This window comes from Ovis canadensis, chromosome 1 (assembly GCF_042477335.2).
Source record: "Ovis canadensis isolate MfBH-ARS-UI-01 breed Bighorn chromosome 1, ARS-UI_OviCan_v2, whole genome shotgun sequence".
Lineage (NCBI taxonomy): Eukaryota > Metazoa > Chordata > Mammalia > Artiodactyla > Bovidae > Ovis > Ovis canadensis.
In genome coordinates this window covers 52028606-52054437 of record NC_091245.1, presented here as the reverse complement: position 1 = coordinate 52054437, position 25832 = coordinate 52028606, and the positions used below count along the sequence as shown (strand labels likewise).

The 25832-nt window shown below is 36.5% G+C and overlaps 1 protein-coding gene across 1 annotated transcript; it reads right to left on the bottom strand.

The window, feature by feature from the left end:
- Nucleotides 1-1959: 1959 nt before the first annotated feature.
- Nucleotides 1960-25502, bottom strand: LHX8 (LIM homeobox 8). The gene is made up of 8 exons (XM_069570492.2): nucleotides 25422-25502; nucleotides 24898-25059; nucleotides 20954-21075; nucleotides 18684-18904; nucleotides 18065-18168; nucleotides 13399-13494; nucleotides 7031-7214; nucleotides 1960-2678 (listed from the first exon to the last, which is right to left on the bottom strand). Exons 1-8 carry the CDS (start codon nucleotides 25494-25496, stop codon nucleotides 2602-2604), a joined length of 1041 nt encoding a protein of 346 aa, XP_069426593.1. The 5' UTR covers nucleotides 25497-25502; the 3' UTR covers nucleotides 1960-2601.
- Between the last annotated feature and the right edge of the window lie 330 nt (nucleotides 25503-25832).

The window sequence follows — 25832 nt, the reverse complement described above, 5'->3', positions numbered from 1 at the left end:
ATTTCTTCCGTAACAGGTAAAGTCCTTCAAGCCATAACACAGTCCTAAGATCTCATTTAGTCTCACAATGCTACTGGAGTAATTATATACATAATTTACCAAGTCAAGAAATACTACAGCTATAAGATTTCAAACGTTATAACAATTTTAAAAGCATGAACTGTAATCCTAACAATACTTATTATGAGATACTCAAAACACATGTACTTACAACTTAAAGTAATGTGGAATTTTAAGAATGCTATTTGCATAATGGATAATTACTGTTAAAGCTATACTGTCTTACAATCACTTGAAGGAGTATGACTTAGTGTGACTTCAGTTTTCATGTTTGAATTGGTGATTCAATTGATTTGCAGAGCAAAAAGTTATCTTTACCCTCTTACAGCTCATGAATCTCTGAATATTGAAGAGATAACCTATTTGTTACCCAGGTTTTTGTTAGTCCAACAATAAAAAGTCTTCCTCCAAGCCTCACAAAAGTCGCTTGATCACCCTCTATCTAATTTCAAGCAAATAGATATTGTGCCTACATGCTCACACTGAGTATTACTAACATGGAGATACTTCAATTCTTCCCTAGTTTAAAGTTATAAAAGTAACACCTCCAACTTCCATTAACAGAAACAAAAACATAGTCATAATGTTTGTATCACATGCAAAAAACGTTTTAGTACTTTCTTATCTATCCCATTTTTGTTATTAGCAACTTCATATGCTGGATCTATAAGTCTCATTATCTTGACAACTTTGAACTTCTCTGTTATGGAAATTTTACTTCAACTTTGGGCATTCATCTTTGGAACTAAAAATGATAGTGATGTGGTTCATAAAATTTCTCTGAGCATTGTGAGCACAGAAAAAAAGGCAAAAGAGCCAGAGAAGGAACACTCACAATCAAGCACCTTCCAAGCTAAATGGTGCCAATTACATGCAGCTGGGAAGTGGAAGAAGCCGCTTACAAGCACAGAGGTTGGCTAGACTACAAGAGCTTTCTTCCACATCTGGTAAAGGAAAGCTGACCTCACCACGTGGTGCCTGGGACAGGTAGACAAGAGCCCAGGAGATTAGCATCGATTTCACAAGATCAGATACGGTGACTACTGGCTATGTTCTTTCTTTCTGGCCAAAAGGATTGTAACTGGAGTAGCAAGTTTAAAAAAACAAAACACTTTTTTTCCCTCTTTCTCCCACAGTGAAACTTAGGTTTGCTGCTTCTGGTTTGAGGCAGATAGTAAGTTACCGACATCCATGTGATTGCTTTCTGGTTGCATTTATGATTACTAGAATAGAATTACAAATACTCCACTATTACTTTCAGTCCTCAGCCAGATGTGAACCTGCCAAGTTAAACAAAGACTTAAACTTAAGATTTCTTTCTCACTACCTTTTTTTTTCCTGATTGGTATATAAAAGACAAGAAGTAAGTACTGATTAAATTCTTTAAATCCAAAAATTAGTGAGGGTGGCACTACTTACTTTTGTAATTCCGAGACAAGTGTCCACTGCTACATAGGATAAAGTCCTGAGGTTTAGATTTCAGCTCTCAATCACAGTCCCTAAAGAGGGTTCACTAGGAAGAAAAAGTAAAGAGTCTCTGCTCTAGAAGCACTGACCAAAAACTCCAAATATTTCTTGTCCTCCTTTTTCAACCCTTAAGAAATACATTCTGATGGCCCACATTTCGTTTCTGGCTTGGGACCCCCCAAAAGGTGATTTTGAAAAGCACTCTGCCTTTTCTTTCACATTAATTTTATTAGCTAGTTCAAAAGAGACAATTTGCCAAATGAGATATTTTCGTGTGTTCTTAAGTGCAATCATCCACAAATAAGTTTCCTATTAAAATGTACTCACAACAGAGCTCAAAACAAAATGACTTTTAAAATTAAAAGTTGTTATTATACGTGTAAGAGGCTAAAGTCAACTTACTGCTGGAAATACACACAGAAAAAGGATAAATTGGTTGAAACTTTCACAAGAATGAAAAATGTTTAATAAACTTAGAATGGTGGGCTTATTAAACTATAGTGTTATTTACAGCCATAGTTCATCAACCACAAACACAATAATGTGTTTGCATGGCATGCTACAACAGAAGCTTTATTCAGTTCATTCAGAAAACATTGGCAAAATAAATTTCAATTGCAAATTCACAGATACAAGCTTCAAAGTATAAAGTTGTATATAACAAAAAGTACAGGTAATATTTATAACAATAACTTACAGATACAAACTAATGATAAACTACAATTTCACAAAGGATTGTAAACATTTTGCACACTTGTCAGTCCTTTCTTTTAGGCAAAGTGCTCTTTTGATGACAAATAAATTAACAGATACACACTCGAGTGAACTATTTTCATACAATACAAAAAAAATTTGATTTATTTTCTTCTTGTAAACATAAGTTTTACAAAAAATGAAGAATCAATAAAAGTGTCTTGCAGGCCAACTAGAGATACATACCTGGGCAGCAAAGTGATGTTGGAAATGCTTTGGGTGTTAAATAAAAAATTAACATTAATATATTTTCAATGGTATTTTATACATAACAAATGACAAGTTTATATCCTTAATCATTTCTATCCCTGAAAGAAGGAATTAGGTATGACTTATTGGCAGTTGTGTCATTGAATGGGGTAACAAGGGCTGGAGTCCAAGAGTTGTTGGTGAATGAGCTACAAAATAGAAAGAAATTTGTGGATCAGTTTTGTATGGTAAATAAAACTGACTTAAAAACAAACAAAAAACAATCCAAGGCAAAGTCCTCTCACTACTGATTATAGCTGAGGGCACCAAGCTATTTCACTGACCTCAGCAGAAGCATTAACTTATTCAGCATAGTGAGTATAGTATTATGAGAATCCAGGAATGGTTTACTCCAAAATCTTTATTTTGGGCCCCAAGCTTTTGCCACTTTAAAGTCCTCCATCCATACCCCATTCACTGCACTTTACCCTGCAGCCAGAAACACACCACCTTCGTCTACAGAGATGTTGCTAAATTTCATACGAAGGTTCCTCTATAGGGTGACTCCTGCCCCAAATTCCCATTTATGGATGTTTAACTGACTCTTTCCTAAGCAGACATGAAAACACATTTGATTCAGGCAACACTACAGTCATTCATGTGAACACACACAATTTTAATCCTAGTACACTAGGATAAATGGCAACAATGATACAGGCTCTGAATTTTACTTTAACCAAACCTTAAAATGAACTTTTCATTCTCAGCAAAGACTATGCTGCTTCAAACCAAATGTCCTCCTAAGAGCAACTAAGAAAGCTGGACAAAATTTTTAAAAAGCTGTTTGAAGGCATCTGAAAGATACCAAGGCAGTGAGAGTTCACAAAGCCAAGTCCTAGAGAAGGAAGGAAATAAAATGAGGCTACTTTTCCTCCACAAGTGTAATAACAATTTTAAAAGAAAATGAATGTCTAAGAGGCTGAGAAGTTTAGCAGAGTTTTCAGGAGTTAGACTTTGGGTACTGGGGAACAAATATGAAGGACCAGGTACCACTGAAGAGAAGCCCTCATTAAAAACAATAGACACAAAACAAAACACAAGCTTTGGGGGGTATCCCAAAAGGCTACTGCCAAGAAGTGGTGACCCAGAAACATGCCAGCCTTTGTGAGAACTGATGTCTGATTGGATTAAGTTGGTCTTCCCCTGACCTAACTCCCTGCCAATGGCAAAACTAAATTCTCTCTGGTGGAAAATATCCCATCCAGAGCTTCAAATTATTTCTAGTTTTCACACCTCACATCTGAAGTGCAATAAAAAAGTAACAAGGCAAATAAGACATGACTTGACTAAAAACAAAGAGGAAAAAACAATAGAATAGATTGGGAAAATATCCAGATATTGGAGTTGTCTGGTATGAACTTTAAAATAACCATAATTAGTATAATAATTGTATTAAGGAATAAAGTGATAAGATAGATAATTCTGGTATAGAAATAAAAACTATATAAAAGAATGAAATGGAAATTCTAAAACCTGAAAATAATAACTGAAATTAAGACCTCAGCAAGTGAGTTTTACAGCATATACAGAGAGAATTAGTGAACTGGAATACAGATAAGAAAATATCTAGTCCAGAACATGGAAGATCAAAAGGCTAGAAAATATAGACTTTTTCAGTAATAGCAGAAATAATATTTGAAGATACAGAAAGTTTATATAAGCAAATACATCAAACTTTCATATTCAAGAAGCATATCTAGGCACATTCTACAAAACTTAAAACCAAGCACAAAGAGAAAAGCTGAGGGGAAAAGGACATTCACTTTTAAAGGAATAAGAATAAGACCCATAGCTGACTTCAACAATGAGTGGTATCAAGTCAATTAACTATATTCTAAATAACAGAAACAATGGAAGAAAACTATTTTATTCATATTGTCAAAGTGCTGAAAGAAAATAGCTGTAAACCTAGATTTCCATATATAAAGGAAAAACCATTTACAATTAACTGCATCAAAACAAAAACCTATAAAAAAAAAAACTAACAAAAGATGCGTAAGGTTCCTAAACAGAAAACTCCAGAATATAAGAGAGCATTTGAAGGTGACCTAAATAAACAGAAAGACAGACTAGGATCATGGTTTGGAAGACATTATTATTAAGATTATTAATTTCCTACCAAATTATTTAACAGATTATACCAAAATCTCAATTATTTTCTTTTTGTTGGAAAAAATTATGGGAACATAAAGGGTCAAGAAGAGGCAATACAAACAAACAACAAAATAGGATAACATGTATTACTGGATATCAATAATTATATATCCAGCATTAGTAAAACAATTAGGCATGGATACAGAAATAAATAGACCAATGAAACAGAATAGTATGTTCTAAGTCCCTTCAGTCATGCCCAACTCTTTGTGACCCATGGACAGTAGCCCTCTAGGCTCTTCTAAGGATACAGAAGTTGACATATAAATTATATGGACACTTGGTTTATGACAATGTGGCACAGAAAATCAGCTGGGAAATTGGTACTTTCATAAACATAACAAAGACTTTGTCCTTATTTTACACTACATAGAAAATTCAATTCTAGATGGACTGTAAATCTAAATGTCAAACTAAAACATGGTTAGTGATATCATAGGAGGAATATATGACAGAGGTCCATTTGGTCAAAACTATGGTTTTTCCAGTAGTCATGTATGTATGTGAGAACTGGACCATAAAGAAAGCCGAACACCAAAGAATTGATGCTTTCTAACTGTGGTGTTAGAGAAGACTCTTGAGAGTCCCTTGGACAGCAAGGAGATCAAACCAGTCAATCCTAAAGGAAGTCAGTCCTGAATATTCATTAGAAGGACTGACACTGAAGCTGAAGCTCCAATACTTTGGCTACCTGATGCAAAGAACTGACTCACTGGAAAAGATCCTGATACTGGGAAAGATTGAAGGCGGGAAGAGAAGGGGACGACAGAGGATGAGATGGTTGGATGGTATCACTGACTCAATGGACATGAGTTTGAGCAAGCTTTGGGAGTTGTTGATGGATAGGGAGGCCTGGAGTGCCGCAGGCCATGAGGTTGCTAAGAGTCAGACACGACTGAGCAGCTGAACTGAACTGATAGGAGGAATATCTTCATTACCTTTGAGTAGGAACAATTTCTTGAACAGGTCATAAAAAAGCATTCCTCATGAAGGAAAAAAACTGATGGAACTATATTAAAATTAGGAACTTGTGCTCCATAAAACATACCCTTAAGACAGCAATACATATAATCATGAAAAAACTTATCTATATGCAATACACAGCCAAAATTAGCACAAATCAAGGAAAAACAAAACAGACAAGCCAACAGACCAATAAGCAAAGGACATGAACAGGTACTTCACAAAAAAAAAAAAAAAAACAATATACAAATGCCCAAAGAAAAAATACTCAGGCTCTTCAGAGATGAGGGAAAAGCAAATGGAAATAATGAGATAGCACTATACAACCACTAAGCTGGCTAAATTAAGAGGTCACACCACATCAAGTGCTGGAGAGGAGGTAGAGCACCTTGACCTCTCATGTGCTGCTGGTCAGAGTGTATATTGGTTCAACCAGTATCAGAAACTTTTTGGCAGAATCAGCTAAGATTGAGCATATGTGTAGCCAGGACCCTATATCCTACTCTTAGCATATATGTACTAGATAAAACTGTGAATTAACGTGCACCAAAAGGTGTGTACAATGAGGCCCATAGCATCATATACATAAAAGCCCAAACCGGAAATAAAATGAGTGCCTACCAACCCTAAGTGGATAATGGTATCCTACAGTGGAATTTTGTATAACAATGAAACAAATCACTGATTCTTGCAACAATACAAAGGAATCTCACAAACATTATAGTTGAAAGAAGTGAGACACAGAATACATTCTGCAAGGTTTGATTTATATAAAGCTCAACAACAGGCAAAACCAGAACATGATTTTAGGAGTCAAGGCAATGCTACTTTGGAGGAAGAGGATAATGACTGGGAGGGGACATAAGAGAAGCTTCTGAGGTGCTAATTATATCCTACTACTTCCTCTGGGTAGTATTTACACGGATATGTTGATTTTATTAATTCATCAAGTTGAATACTTATGTGTGTACTTTTCCATATGTACGTTTTGCTTCAATAAAAAAGTTTTTTTAACAAAATTCAGTAAACCGCAATCTAAAAATTTGAGGGTGAATACTTGTGTCTGACCATAGGAAAATAAATTATTCAAATATTTATCAGGTCAAAACAAAAAGAATGTTTTTTCTAAGTAAAAATCAAGCACTATCTATGAGTCATTATGAATATCTGTATTTTAGCTGTAAAGTGAGTGCTTTGCATGCCCCTTAAAAGGCTGTCACAGAAGTAAGAAGATTGGATAGTTCTCCCTACTGCATCCCTCTCCCACAGTATTTTTCAGCTACTACTGAGGTAATATTTCAAAATGTGAATCCTATTAATAATATAATATTAGAAGGTATGAGTGATTGTTTGAAAGGCAGCTGTTAAATGTTAGGATACCTACCATCCATATAACTATGCAGTGCAGTTAACATCGTCCCATCTTGGGGCACATATGCAGAATAAGCCATTTCTTCTAACATAGGTGGAGACAGTCTGGAGGGTGGCACTGCTGTGACTGGGGCAGAGGAGGAGTGATTAGGACTGACGTGTTTCTTGTGGCGTGCTCTACAGTTCTGAAACCATACCTGAGAGAGGAGAAAACCAACAGTAGCTATGTCACATAGCAGCTGAGTACAATACCAGTTCAATACTACAAAGGATGCCACTCTACCATGTAAGCACAGCATAAATCTAAAGCAGCTTTCTTTAAAAAAGAGTTCTGTAGACACAAGAGAAATCATTTTGCACAGTTATCAACAGTCATTTTCTTTGCCCAAATAATAATTATCTGATGATTTAATTTAAAACAGGTTCTATAATAAGCCAGCATCTTCCAAAATAAAAATGGGGGAGGGGAGTCAAAATTTCAGAAAAGTTTCCTTGGTTCTCCTACTGACATTTGGGACAACAAGTAAAATGGAAAAAACCCTTTCATCAGAAATTTTTAAAAAATACACTACTCACTGTATTCTCAGACACCTGCTAGACTTATTTGAAATCCATTTTCAAATGATTAAAATCCCCACTGAGAACTTAAGGCTTTCTACAAACCTCTTGATTCAGTTATTCCAGTCTCTTGGTAACCTGCTGAGTTCAATTTCTCTTAGTAAATGCATAGGCTATTCTCTAAGAAGCAGGTTAAAGTCAGGCTTACAGTAAGAAACAACTAGCAATATTTAAGTTAAAAAAAATGCAAACATATCCACTGGTGAAACAGTTCACCAAATGTAAGGAGCTAACCACCTTGTGTCCACTCCATCACAGAAATAAAGGAAGTTCTGGGTTAAGCAGAATTTTATGTGCAGGTCAGGGTAAACAAGTCTAGACCACTCAGAATGCTTCCAGTAACTAAGCTACCTGCATGTGAACTTCCTGCTCTTAGATATAACCTGCCTACAGAGTGTTCCTCTATTAAAATATTATAGCATTTATTTGCTATCACTCCAAACAACTCTGTCATAAGAAGATAGAGAAGCGGAGGGATTAAAACTTTATAAGGAAATTAGGATAAGAACATTTGGGGAGCAAGGGAGAAGGCCAGGGGCAGAAGTCTCTGCCCAGGGATGGCAGGCAGTTAGTTGACGGCTCAAGGGAATCAGGGCTGAACAATGTGGAACAGAGGGCTGAACAAAAAAAAGATTTATTAAAAAGTTGGCCTGACTTCAAAAGGCATACCTTGCTATCCTTGGGACTCATAAACAGAGGTATAAACTAAAGGGGTTAAAACTAAAGGAAAACGGGTCTGAGCAGGTGGCTGAAGGGTAGCATCTAAGGAGTATTTCGGGAACAAGCTTAGGCATGTATCAAGGAAAATGATGTAGCCACAACCTTATCATCCATGTTCTGGAGCAGCAGCGAGACTCGGGTATCTACACAGAGATTTCATCCAGAGTCTTCAGTCACAGCTCCCTTTACAGGCTACTGAACAACAGGCACCACTGCCGTCACCCAGCCAGCCAAGACGACACACTCACAGATTCTCCAACTTTTAACCAAGGATAGCTGCCACCTGCCTTTTCCCCTGACACTGCCCAGAAGATAGGCACCCCACAGGATGACATTAACCTAAAACATATGGCACTATGATTCCCAGAGTTTCTTCAAGGTATCTTATGTCTCCAATAAATTATGTATTAGATGGAAAACACTGTTATTTTTTTTTTTAATTTCAGACTTTGGAAATAAATATGAAGATAGCCTGATGTTAACAGTAGAATGACTACCTTAACGTAATTCAAATACCTCCTAGAAAAAAACCAACAGGTAATTAAGCAAAGAGACGTTTGAAAACACAAAGAATCATGTAACCTGCACATTTAAATAAAGATTTCAGGCATCAGAAAACTTCTGACATGAGGACTATCTAGCTTGAGGAATGAAATACAAGTCCTTTTGATTCTCCTTACTGACTTAAAATCTCTTCTTGTTTTCAAACCACTAAGAGTTAAAATTTCTTCTAAGTAACATACTTTTAAAAAATCTAAGTTGTAAATTGTAAAATACATAAGCTGAAAGCAAGCCATGTAGACATTCTGTAAAAGAAGACTAGTGCATTAGATCAATCTCTCAGAAAACCCAAAGGGTCAAATAAAAGAATTTAATGTATGAAAAAGATGTAATTTTAAATGACTGAGAAACTAGAGCTGGCATAGAATTGATTAGAGAAAGCTACCTAATCATTTGGGGGGAAAAAAAGAAAAATCCCAACTTTACAACACGTAACCAAAAGTCCACTACAAATAAATAAGGATTTAGATATAAATAATTGGGACCATAAATGTTTATCGAAACAAAAGCCAATGTTGATATACTTCTCTAGGTGAAGCAAGAAAAAGACCAAAGCTATCAGAAAAAAAATATGAAGAGATTTGAATACAAAACAATGTAAAATTTCTATATGGTAAAAATAAATGAAAAGGCAATTGATGAACTATGAAAGTTTAACATGATAAATAAAAATCAGTAAGATAAAGAGAAAAGAAATAACCCAATATAAAAATCAGCTAAAAAATAATTTTTAATCACAATATAAGTAAACATATTAAGGTTTATTGATATAAAAGAAAGATAAAAACAATGATATTTTCTTACTGGCAATTGGAAAGGATGTAAAAGAATGATAGTTGTTAGGATTTATCCACCTTTAGGAAAGAGAAATTTCATATGTAGGTTCTGGGAGAATAAATTGATTTTGAACTTTCTGCAAGGTGAATTTTGTACTATCAGTCAAAGGCTCTTATAATGTTTTTATCTTTTGACTCAATAATCTCACTTCTAGAAATTTATCCTATAGACACCACTGAACAAATGCACAAAGTATATACACAATGTTCTTCATTGTAGCATTTTTATGACGTAAAAGATTTCAAAATAAACTAAATAAATTATATAGTAACACAAAGGATGTATATTTTAATATGGAAAGGGAACTCCAAGCACACTGGGAGAAACAGCAATGTTTTATCTATCATGTTTCTGTAAGATATACAATTCATAATTCAACTTTGTGAAAGGATATGTGAGCAGTGATTATATCTGGATGTAGACTATTGAAAGTAAAATCACCCATCTTTGTTCTGTGATTTCTGCTCTGTTACAACGTCTCACTATGCAGACTTTCAGGGCTTCCCTGGAGGCTCAGATGGTAAAGAATCTGCCTGCAATGCAGGAGACCCAGATTTGTTATCTGGATTGGGAAGATCCCCTGGAGAAGGAAATAGCTACCCACTCCAGTATTCTTGCCTGGAGAACTCCATGGACAGAAGAACCTGGCGGGGCTACAGTCCATGGGGTCGCAGAGTCACACACGACTGAGCGACTAACAATTTTCACTTTCATGCAGACTTTAGCTAGTAAAGGTGAAATCTGTAATAATATCCTGTATAGGACCAGTATTTCCACTTAATATTTGGGTAACCTAATTTGTATATAAGAATCAAGGCCTAGTAAATCTCTTTTCTTTAACATTTCTAATGCGTGCTCAATGCTAGGAAGTAGCTGGGCAAAGAGGTTCTGACTACTATTTGAGTTCACAGTAATTAATCCTTCAAAAATACTGTAAAGGACTATATATTTGAGTTGTTAGTACTCCTGTGCCATCTTATCAAAATATTTAACTCTTACATATTAAAGCCACCACCCAACAATATATTCTCCAGGTTCTAGGGCTTGCAATGTAGCTAACTTGCTCATAATACTGGTGACCTAAATACCTGGAAATTATATGAGAGATATCTGTCTGGGGTTCTTACTTCTTCGAATAATAAAGAAAGCTCTCAGAAAATCTTCCATTTTCCTTTGCTTCCAACTTCAAAGTAACCTAAAACGTAATAACCATGAATCTGACTTAGCTACAGCAATCACTGTCACTGAATGTATAGAGTCTTAGATTATGAGGAACCTCTCAGACCATTGAGTTGGAACTACCTCAACAAAGGAAGTTTCACTTCCAGGTAAAGGAAACTCAAAACCTCAATGGTGTGTGCTAAGTTGCTCAGTCATGCCCAACTCTATGACTCCATGGACTGTAGCCCGCCAGGCTCCTCTGTCCATAGGATTCTCCAGGCAAGAATACTGAAGTGGGCTGCCATGCCTCCTTTAGAGGATCTTCCTGCCCCAGGGACTGAACCCATGTCTCCTGCACTGGCAGGCAGTTTCTTTACCAGTAGTGCTCAATGGCAGCCGATGCCACTTTTGTAGACTTACACACTGAGAATATTCTTCACTGTGAGTGAAATCTGTTTTTCTCCTACGTTCCTTTGCAGAGACATGATCCTGCCGCCTTTCATAACCATTTAAAGACACCTCTGTTTATACTCTTCCTTCCCTTACCATCTCTAGATCTTTTCTCCAGATAAATATCCCTGTTGCTGCTAATAATAGCACATGATTTCCAGACTTTTTTGACCTTAATCTTCCTCTAAAGGGAGCACTCTTTTCACACTTGTTAGCCCCTTTCTAGAATCTGGCACTCTGAGACAAACACAATACCCTGGACATCTGAAAATACTGAGGTTATGGGACTTGCCACCTCAGACAGCCTCATTACACTGCACTTAACCAAATCCACGGCAAATCTAGGTCTTCATAGAAGCTGAGGTATCGTCAGGTCTCTCCCACTGACTTCTTGGAATAAATGATCTTTTAATTATGAAATACTTCAGGCCTAATAGAAATAAACTGAAGAACACACACCTGTTTACCCACCAGCCAATTTAAGAAATAAAACATTATAGTGCAGTGTTAGACGTAACTGTTTCCCCCACTGGGCTTCATCTTACAGTCTGTCACTTGCATCATTACTCTGTTATACCTTTTTAACCTTAAATATTATTTAAAAGTGTTTTCCATTTCCCTAGTTGAAGGGAAATATAAGATCCTGATACAGTTGACCACCTCCATCTTGAATCTACCTCAGTCCTCAGGCTTCCATGATGCTTCTACCCTAGACGCATTCCTTGGTTCTGGCTGTGATGGTCTAGTTCACACAGCTCGCTCCATAAAGTTCATGCCTCAGTTTTTACTGCCCACAGTCTCTCTATAAAGGAGCTAGTTTCATGAGTCTGGTTCATCCTTTGTAAAAGTTGCTCAGTCATGTTGGACTCTTTGTGATCCCATGGACTGTAGGCTGCCAGGCTCTGTTCATGGAATTCTCCAGGCCAGAATACTGGAGTGGGTAGCCATTCCCTTCTCCAGGGGATCTTCCCAACCCAGGCATCAAACCCAGGTCTCCCGCACTGCAGGCAGATTCTTTACTTTCTAAGCCACCACGGAAATGTATCCATGGAAATGATGCTTCATTCTTTAAAATACTGGTTTACATGCTCAACTGCCACCATCATTGCGTGATAATTAAAGCTGGAAAAGGAATTCATCTCCCTCCCAACTGCCAAACCCACATTTTAAAAAACCTTTAATAGTGCTGTCAGTAACACCATTTCCATGGATACTTTGACTTCAAATATAAGTCATCTTTGATGTCTCTCTGCTTCACCATTACAGTGTCCAGGTCTTTTTTCTCGTCTCTCTTGCATCCAGTGGCTGCCATTAGTCTTCAGTAGATAAAATGTTTCAGAATGAATTTGAGGCCACCAGCTAAGTCTCTTTTTGAAAAATCATTATTTTGCTGGGCATCACACCTAAACTGTCAATCTCTATATAGCCTCTCCCAACTCTAAGTCTTCCTATGTACTGTCACCAGTCCTTTCTTCCTAAAAATACATATCATGGTTTTCTCCTACTCAGAAGCAAACTTGATATTCACAGGCCTCTCCAAGTTCAGCTTAAACAACTCTATTTCCCACAATTTGCAAACATAAATTTTATCTTCCAACAAATTTGCTCTAACTTATCCTTCCCTACTTTTGTTTACATCATTCCTTCTACCTGGATCTTTAATAAAGGTCATCAACATTGCCCACCCCCTGCACACACACACATCCACATACACAATCATAGAAAAGTAGAAACAATTCTGGCTTCAAAAACAGATCTAGCTCCAAACCGTAGTTGTCTTTTTAGCCTTAGGATCTTAGGCTTGCTCTGAGCAATGAACGAAGTAACTTCTGCAAAGAGCTGTCTAACAAATGGTAGCCTGGATCATGCAGGCTAATAATTATCAGGCTTTTTAAAAAACTGATTTAAAATGTGAAGAGATCTAAAATGAGAAGCTAATGCTTTGACATTTCTACACACACACACACAAAGTACACTTATAAAAACCTAGAATAGAACTTTTAGTATCTCTTGATTAACCTTTAAAATAGTCACCTGTATCACACGTCTGCTCAAGCCTGTCCTTTCTGCCAGTTTCTGGAGAGTCTGTGCATCTGGGTTGTTGTCCTGAGCAAACTGTGCTTGCATAACCTGTTTTTTTAAAAAATGTAGGTAGTAAATAGTAAATAGCTAAAAATAAGAAGCTCAATCTTCTGAACTTTGATGACAGGAGAGATAAGGCATGCACAAGAAAATGGAGTACTTGTAATTTACTACTTGAAAATCAATACAAAGAAGTGTATATCAATAAAAAGAATGCATATTATGTAAAATTATGCACAATTTGCTATGCTCAAATCTTAAAAAAAATAAATTTCAACATAAAAAACTTGTCTCTCAACTATGCTGTTAAAAATAAGCTCACCTTTTCTTCCATTCTTACAACCCACAAAAAATGTATAAGTCTATTTACTATTTTTTCCATTTTGTTAAAAATTACTAGCATTAAGCAATTTTAAAAAATATAAAAATCATATCTTTGACCTCTACTCAACTAAATAGGTTCAAGGCACCTACATCAGTTTTTATTAGTATGAAAATAGTAGACAGTGCAACAGATTACACTCCACTTAATTGCAATGACTCCATCATTCTTTGTTTCGACACTTGTTCTATGCAAAGGAACATCTGGGACCTTAAAAGAGAGATACTCATCAGTCTATTATATAAGAATTTCCTGAGATCTAAACATTCATAGATCGAAAAGCTCCCAGATGATTCTGATGTGAACCTTTGGATTGGAACCTGGCTTCAGCTTCCTGGGAGAAAGATATATGCATGCCAATAATTAACAACAATACAAGTTAAAGTGAGACGCATGGAGTTACGGAGGAGGAAAAGGAGCTCCAGAATAAAAGCACAAGCAAAGGGCTTTGATTCCTTCAGAAAAGGAAGTACTGGGAATCAAGCAAGATATTTGAATTTTATTACTTAAAAGTGAATAGAGGGAAATATAAAATATAAAGAAAGTATTATAATGAGAGAGTAGAGCCTAGCATCCAAATGATTGTGCATGTCCTGGGCATGGGATGGGGGTAATCTACCTAATCTAAAGTTCTGCTGACCCTGACACCATTTCCAACAGTCAAGATTAACTGCATTCTTTACTATGTTCCTCAAATAATACCATCTTCTGCCACTGCACTTGTCACCAAATAGCTAGCTAATTTGCTAGCAAGTAGAGCTCTTCATAGCAGAAAGTGAGTTTCTGGAGGGTAAAGGGAATGTCTTATCCATTATATCTGGAGATAATGCCCAGATTAACTGAATGAACCTACACAATATGTAGAAAATCCGAAGACAGTGTGGAGAAAAAGATCAGTGTTGTTCCGGGAAACCTTATGAGGTTTAAAAATTATGTATTTTTTTCACTTAGGTTCTCACTGATAGGACTCTTCCAGAATAAGGCATTCCTGGCTTCCAGTCCAATATACTTGTCCACATACTTGCTGTAAACTAGCACTTTTACTTTTGCTTTTAAAAATGGGCAGAAACAGCCTAAAAGTTTATTATCATGCCCAGTTCACGTAATCCTTCCTCTCCTACTCCAAATGTGTTACTTTAATATCTTCATGTGCAAATAGTTGTGTTTATACGTAGTTGAGCATGTAACATCCAAAAGAGAAAAAAAGAATGAACAAATTAATGTCTTTGTTTTTTTAATTTTTCAAGGAGGAAAGCTGAACAGATATTTATTTGTAATGTTATTATAGATAATTTATAAAACAAAAAACATATGCTCTTCACAAATGCATTTCAAATTCACAAGTTTAATAATGGAACCAAATTACATTTACTAAAGCAATTTCTCATTAAGGAATAAAGGAAAACTTAAATCAACACTGATGGTTTAAAACTGGAATATGCCAATGGAAAAGTAAGATGTATTCATCAGTGTTTAGTCTCATAAAAGAATCCTTTTAATTTTGACTTGGTTTCATTGCTCTCCAGTCACTAATGATGCCAAGAATCTACCCTATTCCTCTTCTGAGCTATTTAAAATGGTCAAGGATCTAGCCTCTGTAGACACATCATTTTCAAGCCAGAAAGTCTACCAAAAATGTCAAGAGTCTGCATAGTAGCAGCTGACCAACTTAATCTGAAAGTAGATTAAAGTAGGTGCTAACCCTGGCATGTTTAACATTAATAATCATTGAGCAAGTACTTCCAACTACAATAAGCAAACCATAATATTGGCAGGAACTTTAAAAATACAATTTATACAAATGAGACAATATTTGAAATATTTTTGCCAACACAGAATAGTCTATTTTGTGTTCAACTATTTTTTTCTTCTCGTAATTTTCTAAAGAATTTCGAAGTTTGTTTGTTCCTCATACTTTAACTCTAAGCCCAAGCAAGGTACTGTATGAATAGTCTTGACTTACTGACCACCTATATTTTATTGTTTTGCTAAATTTAAGCACTACTTAAATAATTAGCTTTCTGAGGAGTAAGACAATTTAACAATGAGGTACATGGCCTGATTTATTAAAGCTTCTGGTAAAGTATAATGATTCAATTTATCCTAGATACCTAAGCAACAAAGAACACTTGAGGACAAGATTATGCTTCATCGTTTCAGTCATTCCTGGCATAGACTGATGCTAATCAACACTGAATAAGCGAGAACATGCTTAGAAAGAATATAATTTCTGCTTTCATTTTTAAAAACCTATGATTTTGATATAAATTTTTAAAAACTCATGATTCAGATAACATTTTCATATAATAATGCATGGCTTAAGTAGTTTTTATGCACATTTGCAATTTAAAACTATAAAGCCATCTTCAAAATTCAGAATCTCACTCTTGTTTTAGCTGCCACAGCCGTGAAATGGAGTCCTAGTAAGGCACAGTTCTACTCATGGTCTCCTGGGAGGCTAAGGAAAATTAAAAGACCAGAAGTTTGGGAAGTAGGGTCCAATCTCTTCTCTGCCATTCCCTTGATTGTCTGCCTTGGGGGAGTCTCTGTAGTTCTTGGATGAATTGTAAGAGATGAAAAAAGATAATGTACAGGAAATTATCTGGCATAGGACTTGGTAAACAAAGACCTCCACAAATATTATTCCCTCTCTATTTAATTAGTATCTACACTTTCCAGATGAGATTGTACATATCTGCCTAAAAGTTGCCTCAAATTTTCAGTTACCTTTTTACTAATAAATTTTTAAATTGAATTAAAGTTATCAGTCTTATGACTATTAAAATTGTGGCAGTCTTTCACGGAAACAGCCCACTTTATACACAGAACATATTTATATTACAGATTCTATTTTAACTCAGACACCTTTTAGCTACTGGGTATTTTGCTACCAGGTCTCCCACAGGTACACGTATCCCTTACCTGGGGCTTTACATGATTTTCATGATAACCACATGAGGCACCCAGAAAAACAAGCTTCAAACAGATATTTCTTTCAGCTGCCTTACCTTCCATTTTCTACTTACTATAGTAGTCGATGCCTGAATTAAGGAATCAGAAATAATTTTCTGGAATTGTTTTTAAGAATGGATCTAGATTTTAAAGCTAGATTGCTTTTCAGTGACATTAAGGTCCTTTGGGATATTTATGTCATATCAAGGCTTCTTTCTTAATCATTGTCAAAATAAATATTCTCTCATACTGCATTCATCTTACATACTGACAAGTATTAGAATACTATCAGTGATTTTTTAAAAAATTACTGTCACTCATTTATTAACATTGTATAAAAACCCTCTAAAGTCTGAGCTAAGCTGGATAATATGTGTAAAGCACCTAGCCATACATACATGGTAGGTGCTCAATAAATGTTACCTCACCTTAACATAAAGCAAATACTTCAGTCACACTAATCTTTTAGAAAATGATTTATCTGAAAAAAAAAAAATGCCAGAAAAAAATCACTGTGTGTACAGACTTAAATATAAAGCAAAGAGTAATTATTTCATTATTTTCCTGACTATAAAAATAGAAGTTATGACAATTATATTTAGGGCAACTAAGTTGAAAATAACCCCTCCATTTTCAGGGAACATAATCAAACTTTAGCATCAAATTATAGAATTACTCCCTCTACCCCCTTTAAAAACAAGGAAAGGTCTACTTGATTGCAGTCAATCAGTAGATTTCTATTTATGGTAAGGCATTTTCAATTCCCTCCTACTCAGAAAATCTACAATCTTGTCTATTAAAAGACTCAATGCAGTTTGTTAAAAAGATGAACACATCAGAGTCCCACAGACCCACATACTGAACGTCTCTTTCTGTTAAGTGTCCCAAAATGTTCTGTCTTCTATTAAAATTACATGTAGTAACATAAATACCTCAGTTAAAGTAATTTTTTCAGGAAGTCAGGACAGAGCACCATTTTGTTTGCACCTTGATGTTAATGTTAACAAACATCAGGGAGACAAACTTGCAAAGTTCACATCATACCACAACTCTTCGAATATTGATAAACAATATTTAGGGCAATGTTTTCATACACTTAACAAGTCAGTTTGCACAAAAAGCACAGAATAACTTTTTTGAAAAAATAAAAATGTTTCAAGTCAGCATAGACATTGGTTTTTGTTTGGCTTTTGTTAGTTTCGGTGTTTTTTGTTTATTGGGGTTTTTTTCTCTTTTTTGTGGTGGAAAAGGGCTTCAAAAACTCAAATTCATTGTCATGTCTACCTGGAGCTGATCTGCTGTAAAGCTGGTCCGAGCTCTTTTTGCTGGTTTTGGATGATTAACATCTTGCTCTGTAAGGAGGGCGCCTTCAACACTAATCCCATTACCTGCATTTAAAAAACACACCAAATGTGCTGGTAAGTCAAATGGGGGCAGTTATACAATAACAGGTTTCTTGCATCTCTTGACGTGGTATGAAACTGTATACACCTTCTAGTTTGCCAAATCCCTTAAGATTTAGAACATACTAGAAACATAATGTAGAAACAACATTTCATTTGTAGGCTTATATATTTAGTCAAAAGTGCACCAAGTTGAAAGTGCACATCTAAGGCTCATCCTTAAAAAGGCAAACACAAGGAAACAACTGGTTACAAAAAGCAAAACAGAACCCTAAACTCAAGGCTGCTTCCTGAGAATATGGCACAAGGCAAATACATATGCCATGGCTTTTCTCATAAATAAACAGATGGAGACCATCACTAACAGTAGAGGGCTTAATGAGTTTCACCACAATTACACTGCACAAAATAATGCTTTAAGACGACCTTAGGAAAAAATTATTTTTATCCCTGTGTTCACTGTCCCAAAAGATTCAAAAGTATTTTAAGTATATATTTACCATTTTCCACTTCTCTTTTTAAATTATCCAGCATGCAGTCATAATGCACTCTGCAGAGAACTTTCTCTTCCACTAAAGCAAACTCCTCTCCCGTAGACAGTTGTCTTTTGCAAGAAAAGCAGGCAAAGCACGCCAAATGATAGACATTCCCCTTGGCCCTCCGGACCCAGTCAGTAGAATGGATATGCCTCCCACATCGAGAGCAGCGAGTTCCATACCTTCTACATAAATGGGGGGCGGGGGAAGGGTGAAGAGTTAATGCTTGGTGAGATATTCATCAGTCTAGGATTAAACTAACACATTATATTACTCACTGGATTAATCCAAGTATTTAAATCTTTTGAAAATGAAACAGGAATAAATTATTTTTTAAAAGTCAATATGGTAAGCAGCAGCAAGACTTGAGATGGGATCATAATTCAAACCTGTTTATAAAACAAAAACTTCTCATTGTTACTCTAAAGGAGGATAGGATTTTTTCTCTTAAAATAACTGAAATTTGAGTTTCAATATCCTTCTTGTAACAAATATCAGGACATTTATAAATTATCTAGAGACTCAACATAACACACACACACTCCAAACTGAAAAAACTAAAAGTACAAAGCGATACCATTGAAGATATAAATAGTGATATCTTAAAGCCAAGTTGAGATAATTAGAAAATACTTTAAACTTTTTAAAAAAGTTAAAGCATTTAAAATTGATATTATCAAAGAATGAATAGAACAGAAATTGTTCACTCTGGTTCATGAGGAAGGAAAACTCAGAGATGCTTCCTTTGGTAAACAAGCTCTTGCATTACCATCCACAAGAGGTGGAGAAATATTACCTAAAACTTTTAGACACAATTCTGGACATTAAATGCAAGTTAATCTTAGCAAAATGCCAGATGTAAAGATCTCCTTTATCTCTCAGTCCTTGTGACACTCTGTCATATCTCCTACCACAACCGCAGTCATAGCCTGGCATATCCCCATTAAACTAGAGAAGTATATGTGTCTGTGTCTATTTATTAACATATCTTTAGAGGTGTTGCTAGTTTTTAAATTAATCTGAATCATAAAATCAATTTTTGAATATAGTAAAATACAGGGTATTTAAAAAATCCTGCAGAACTAGACTTGTAAAAAGTCTCTGAAAACAAACATTTCAAGCAGCTTTAAATTACAAAAAAAAAAAAAGAAAATTAAGATTAGCATACCCTATGTGAAAGAGGAGGCAAATTGCTACTGTTTTTGAGAAAATAGAAAGCAAACCTGATGAAAAATATATGATTGGGGTAATTATAAAATCCTATGATTTTGTAAAATAAAGGACTCTGGGTTTCGTGACGTGCTTTAACTTGCCTAGCAATTTTATTCAAATCAATCACTAAACTCTTAAATCAGTTTTTGAAATTGAGTATAAACAACACAATTAGTATTACAAACTTCATTATGTAGTATTAACTTCCCAATTTCACAATGAAAATTCTTCCTTTGGAAATGCAAATAAAGGAAAAAGGTGATAATTTTAAAAAGTCATGCTTAAGGATGATTTCAGTTTTGAGATAGCTATCCATTAAGAATTGAATTCTATCCATGAGGAAATTTTCCATTTAAATGATTATAAAGAGACCAGGCAGAGAAAATGTTACATTTAATACCCTAGACAAATATAATCGCACAAATATCAAAGAACAGACAAAAGAAACAGAATTTTTAGTCAGGTTATGTAATTGGACTTGGTGTATTTCTGATACTGGAATGGTCAATTCTTCTGAATATTATGGTTTATCACAGTTTTCAAACTGCTGGCATTTTATAGGTATATTACAGGGGGTCATTCTATAATAAACTGGTAAAAGCTCAATAGCACTTTGATATTTTCCCCCTATAATTACTTCATTTTGTCTTACTACTTTACCTGAACAAAGAGCATTGCTACAATAAGTCACCTTATATTTCATACTTTATATCCCTGTACAGCAAAGAAGCTTCCCTATTTATAATACCTAAAACTTTCATTTGCCAAGGTAGAAAAAATTATTCAAAGTTAATTTTTATATACTGGGTTCCTAAAACATATCAATATGCTAATTTTATTTATTTTAATCCAATTTACCTCAAAAATATAAAGTATTCTCATTTTGAAATCTGTTGTATACAAAAAAGTGGGCTTCCGTAAATAAAACTGGACCAGAAAGCCTATTTACAAAATTCTCTTTGTATAAATAATTTCTTGGTGTATCTACTTACTAAAAAAAAACAAAAGAAGTTTCAGTGTACCTGAAATAATCAAGTTTGCAGAAAATGTCTTTGTCTTTAATATAACAGCTGGTGTGCCTTCCTAAGGAGGTCCTGCAGACGCTGCAGGAGAGACACCGGACATGCCAGCACAGGTCGTTCACCTGGGAAGAAAAAGGGGCCAAATGAGAAGCCATTCTAACACCATGCTCAAGAGTACCCTTCATTGGTTCTCTCTATCAGGCAATTTTACAAGCTAGCCCCTTAATATTTTAACACATGCTCTGAATGTTGCCATCTAAGAGGTGTCATATTTACATACATACGCATCTAGATATACTCTCTTTTAGATTTCAGCCAGAAAAATCACAACAGCATCTTCTATACTTTGTGTTTATTTTTTAAAAATAATTTTGAAAAATTCAAGTATCTTTTTTTAAATAAATCAAATGTCCATTCTGTTTTTTTTTTTTTTTTTAAATCAACATCTATGAACATAGGGAAAATTTTGGTCACTTTAAGTCCTACATATTGGTTTTATAATTTTTCCTTGACCAAATTCTTCCCACCATAACACATGGCAACTAAAGAATTCAAGCCACATACCTTCTCAATCTACTTTCTAGCCAAATAATTATAAACTGTTCACTAGTTACAGTGAAAAAGAAAATGGACTAAAAGCTTTGTAAGATAAATACTTACCCTTATAAAGAAGCCAGGCAATTCATTTCTCTTAAAAAACAGACACTGCTAAGGTAGATTTAGATATTGATATGGCAGAAGCCCTGGCTCCCACCTAACATTAAATAACCAAAACATAAAGCACTGGTAACCCTACTTTAATGATTTGGTCATTAAAGGAAAAAAATAAATCTTTTATAAGTGGTTTTAAAAAGGCACCCAAGTATTGTTTGTCATTTATACTTAGTAAGACATTTTATTTTATAAAATGCATTAATAAATCATAGCACTTTACATTGTAAATAGGGGCATGAAATACTGTCGGGTCAGTGGACAAATCGTACAAATGCTCACCTTAAACTGTTGCCATCATACTATAAGTTGTATACCTTTGGCCTTCGGGAATGAAGATGTGTACTGAACTGAATATGCCTATAATGCAAGCTCCTAAAGTTTGCCCTTGTGGGCACAAGAACATGGTTTAGCTTAATAAAATTTCATTTAAAAGAACAGCAATAATGCAAAAGCAGCAGTTACATTGTACAAATGGATCTAATGCTTAATATAGGAATTAGGAAATTGGAAAAAATGGGAAATTTTGAAATATAGCTTTTGCTACACTATTTCATAATAAAGACAATCTTGTCCAATGATTCTATCATGTTAGCACTACTGTTCAATATGTTTTACTGTGACATGAAATATAAAAGGTACTGTGAAGCTGAAGAAGAAAGTTTCACTGGCTTCTAATTAGTTATGTCCCTCTTTCCAAAGCACTGATGATTTTAGTGAAATTTAAGTTTTGATTTTCCTATTAAAAAACATGCTCACTATACAAGTAAATAGGGAAAATAGCATTGGAAAACAACTGGAAAAAAATCTGAGGAAACCAAACTTTTAAAAATTAACAATGGTTATCGCTGTCCTGGATATAGAGATGCATTTTCTTCCCCCCCCCCCCCCAAATGGGTCCAATTAAATTAAAGTTGAGAAGTACAGGCTTCCATTAGTATTCCACTGTTTAAGGCCTTCTGCATTTTGATCTTATCCAGGCTTTTTTTTTAAAGCCAGGATAGATGCAGTCTTCAGGGCAGAGTCATAGTCATTCTCTAGTTCCCTAAAGCCAGATGTAATTCCTAGTGTGCCACCTTTCCTCAAAGTTTACTAAAACAAAACAAAACCTTCCTTCATCTTTTCTTTTCCAGAGAGGAAAATAAGGTAAACAGAAAAAATTCTGGAGACTATAAACCTTTCCTGATGGCTAGGATTCATCCAATCTCTGTATGTATACATATATAGGATCAATCCAGAAAAAAAAACCACTCAAACGACAGGGCACTGAAGTATCACATGGGCAATAGACGCATCTAACTCCTCTCACATTTTTGTTCTAACTCCATTTTACTTGCCTTATGATATGGTGTTTTTCTATATTAAACAGTTACATCCTCAAATATTCTATTTAATAATTATTTTTTCACCAGTGACTTGAACTGAATTCAAACTTATCTGGAAGAATATGTACTCAAAATGGTGGTGGTGGGGGAGTTGAGAACTCAAGAGTTTATATAATCATAAAGTGTCAAACTTTTGTTAGTTTCCTATATGATAGGAAGACAGTTTTCTTGCACGTCTACTAATAGGTACTTATGCATACTTGTACATATACTAAAGAGTAAACTAAGACTGTATGTAGAAGACTTCATTGAGAGGACTCCAGTACTATTACAAAAAAAAGCTTAAAAAAACCTCATTTAGATAATTTAGATTGTTTTATACAAATATATATCTGATATATAAACATATGTTAACATATAAAAGATGAATGCTATAAATGATTATTTCAGAAGATATGTTAAGAGTCACTTCAAGCTTTTTTCTTTTTCCTCTCTAATATGAAGTGGATCCATTATACATCCATTCAGAAATATTCTGAAAGATAAAGCTAATTCCTGAGAGGGCTCAAGAAAGGAAGAAGCTAGTTTTGATTCAAAAGATGGTTTTGAAATATTCAAAGAGGCTCAGGTCTAGAAACACTGAAATGGGAATCTAAGAATAGAGATTTAAAGAGAAAGCTATGCTAACTTGCCAGCCTTAAGAATCAACCACTAATTAAGTAACTTAGTTACTTTTTAAACAGTTTTCACCAAAACTCTTTTTGGTTCTTTATCTTAGTTGTATCTACAGGGTATCATGCTAGCTTCCCAGATGAAGCAGTTTTGTATGCTGAGGCAGAAATTTAAAGAAACTCACAAACTTGCTTTTTGAATTCATATTCTACATAATGAATTCTTTTGAGAAACTAGGTGGGGGATGGTGGTGGTGGGGAGAATAGAAAGTGAACTGGTTTGCTACTAATTTAGTGTAGGAGAGATCATTATTTTAAATAGTGGTTTAAAAAAACTATTGAAGTTGAAATTCCATGATATTAGGGTTAAAACACGGGGGACTATGATCCTTCATGCAATGACATGGATAACTGGCCTGCCAGAATTTATACTTCAAAACTCCCCCACAATATCTTAAGAGAAGTAAAACAAATTAAGACAGTCAACTCTCAAACCACCACTTGAAGCACTTCATCCCAGGCATTTTTCTTTTTGTTTTGTCTAACTTCACATCAATTTCCATTGCCCTCCTAAGCACTGGAGATGACGTTTAAAAAAAAAAAAAAACACCACTGCGTGGCCTTGAAGTATTAAACCTTAGTAAGAGGAGGAAGATACTGAAAATGGTTTTTATTTAAATGGTAGTATGCATTTTATTTTGGAAAAGCCTCAGGTTAGTGTAAATAAACATAAGACTATGTAAAAAATATCTGTCTAGAAAAGACTCTTTAAGGCACTTCACAGTGGTTCTCACCAAAAGAGACACTGAAAAGGGAAAATCGGTCAACATATACAGACTTGGAACCCTCATAAGCAGGCAGACGCCTGGGTGTTACTGCGGGTTATAACCCGAGGCTCGATAAAAATAATGAGGCAGGACCTTGTTTCCAGAATGGGTAAGGATTTCCCCACTTCCGTTCCTCTACAAGTAGGTGGCTGACTCCAGTACATTCACCCGGGTATCGGCACCCCTAGACCACACACACAAGCAGTTTTGCAACAACAGGGGGTATTTTAAAATTTCTTCTCCTGTTTTTTCCCACCTTATGAGTTGCCCTTGACTGGGCGGTTGTGCTAAGAAAGTCTACAACCTCGACCGAGAACTTGAGTGGAAAAGAAGGGGAAAATAAACTTTTCTCCTTCCCTAGAGCTCCCCGGGGAACCGCGCTTGCCTTGGGCGTCGCGGCTCCGCCCTACCTTGAGAAGGTACTTGTCCACGATCTCCAGGCCGCAGCTGCTGCACACACACTTGCCAGGAGGGCAGACGGAGCCCGAGGCCATGGACCGGGGCGAGGACGACGGGGACAGCGGGGCCGAGGAGGAGCACGAGTCCTCGTCCCCCACTCCCTCGGGGCTCACCTGAAGGAAGCCACGAGGCGCGGTCTCAGGCGGTTCTAGACCCCTCCTCCTCTCCCCATCCCACAGACCCGCGGGGGCTCCCTCACCGCCTCCCCTCCCTTCCCCCAAGCCACCCCCAGTTCCTGATGTCCCGCTCCTCGCCCTCCCCGGGGTCCAAGCTCCCACGGCGCAGTCGCCGGGGCTGCAGACCCCCGACCTCAAAGTCCTGGGGTGCCTGGCGGCTCTGCCCAGCCCGTCCCAGATCCCGCCCCCTCCACCGGCTCCTCGAGGGCCCACAGTTGAGCTCTGGAAGGAACTGGGACAGCAGCCCTCCGTTCTGGGCCGCCTCTCCAGAGCCAGCACCCGGGGCCCTACCCACTCACCAGCCCCTCTTCCCCGGCGCCTTTCCGAGTCCTCCCGGCCGCCAGGGCTGCAGTCCGCCCGCACTCCTCCGACATGAGACCCTGGCACTGAGGAGGTGAGAGACGAGAAGTTCAGAGTCGGCACGTGCAGCCCGGAGCTTCAGCTTCTCGGCACGCGGGGCGAACTAATGAAGGCCCCGGCGCGCTGGGCCGCGCAGGCAGCCGTCTGGGCGCCTGGGCCCGCGCGGCTGCGGGCGAGCGGACGGCGGCGCAGCCCTAGCGCGCAGCGAGGCGGCCACGGGAGCTCCGGGGCTCGCCCGGCGCGCCGCCGCGCTCTCCGGGCTACGGGTCCCCAGCGCTCACCGGAGCACGCCGGTTCCCCGCCCCCCTGCCAGGGGTAACGAGTTAATAACAATCATCCCCGCACAAAGC

Coding starts and splice junctions, on each gene's coding strand:
- LHX8 (XM_069570492.2), bottom strand. CDS start 25,496: ATGTCGGAGGAGTGCGGGCGGACTGCAGCCCTGGCGGCCGGGAGGACT. Junction 13,495..18,064: donor TTACAGCAGATCAGCTCCAG/GTAGACATGACA, acceptor TTAAAAAAACAG/GTTATGCAAGCACAGTTTGC. Junction 7,215..13,398: donor TGAGCAGACGTGTGATACAG/GTGACTATTTTA, acceptor CTCCTCTCTCAG/GTATGGTTTCAGAACTGTAG.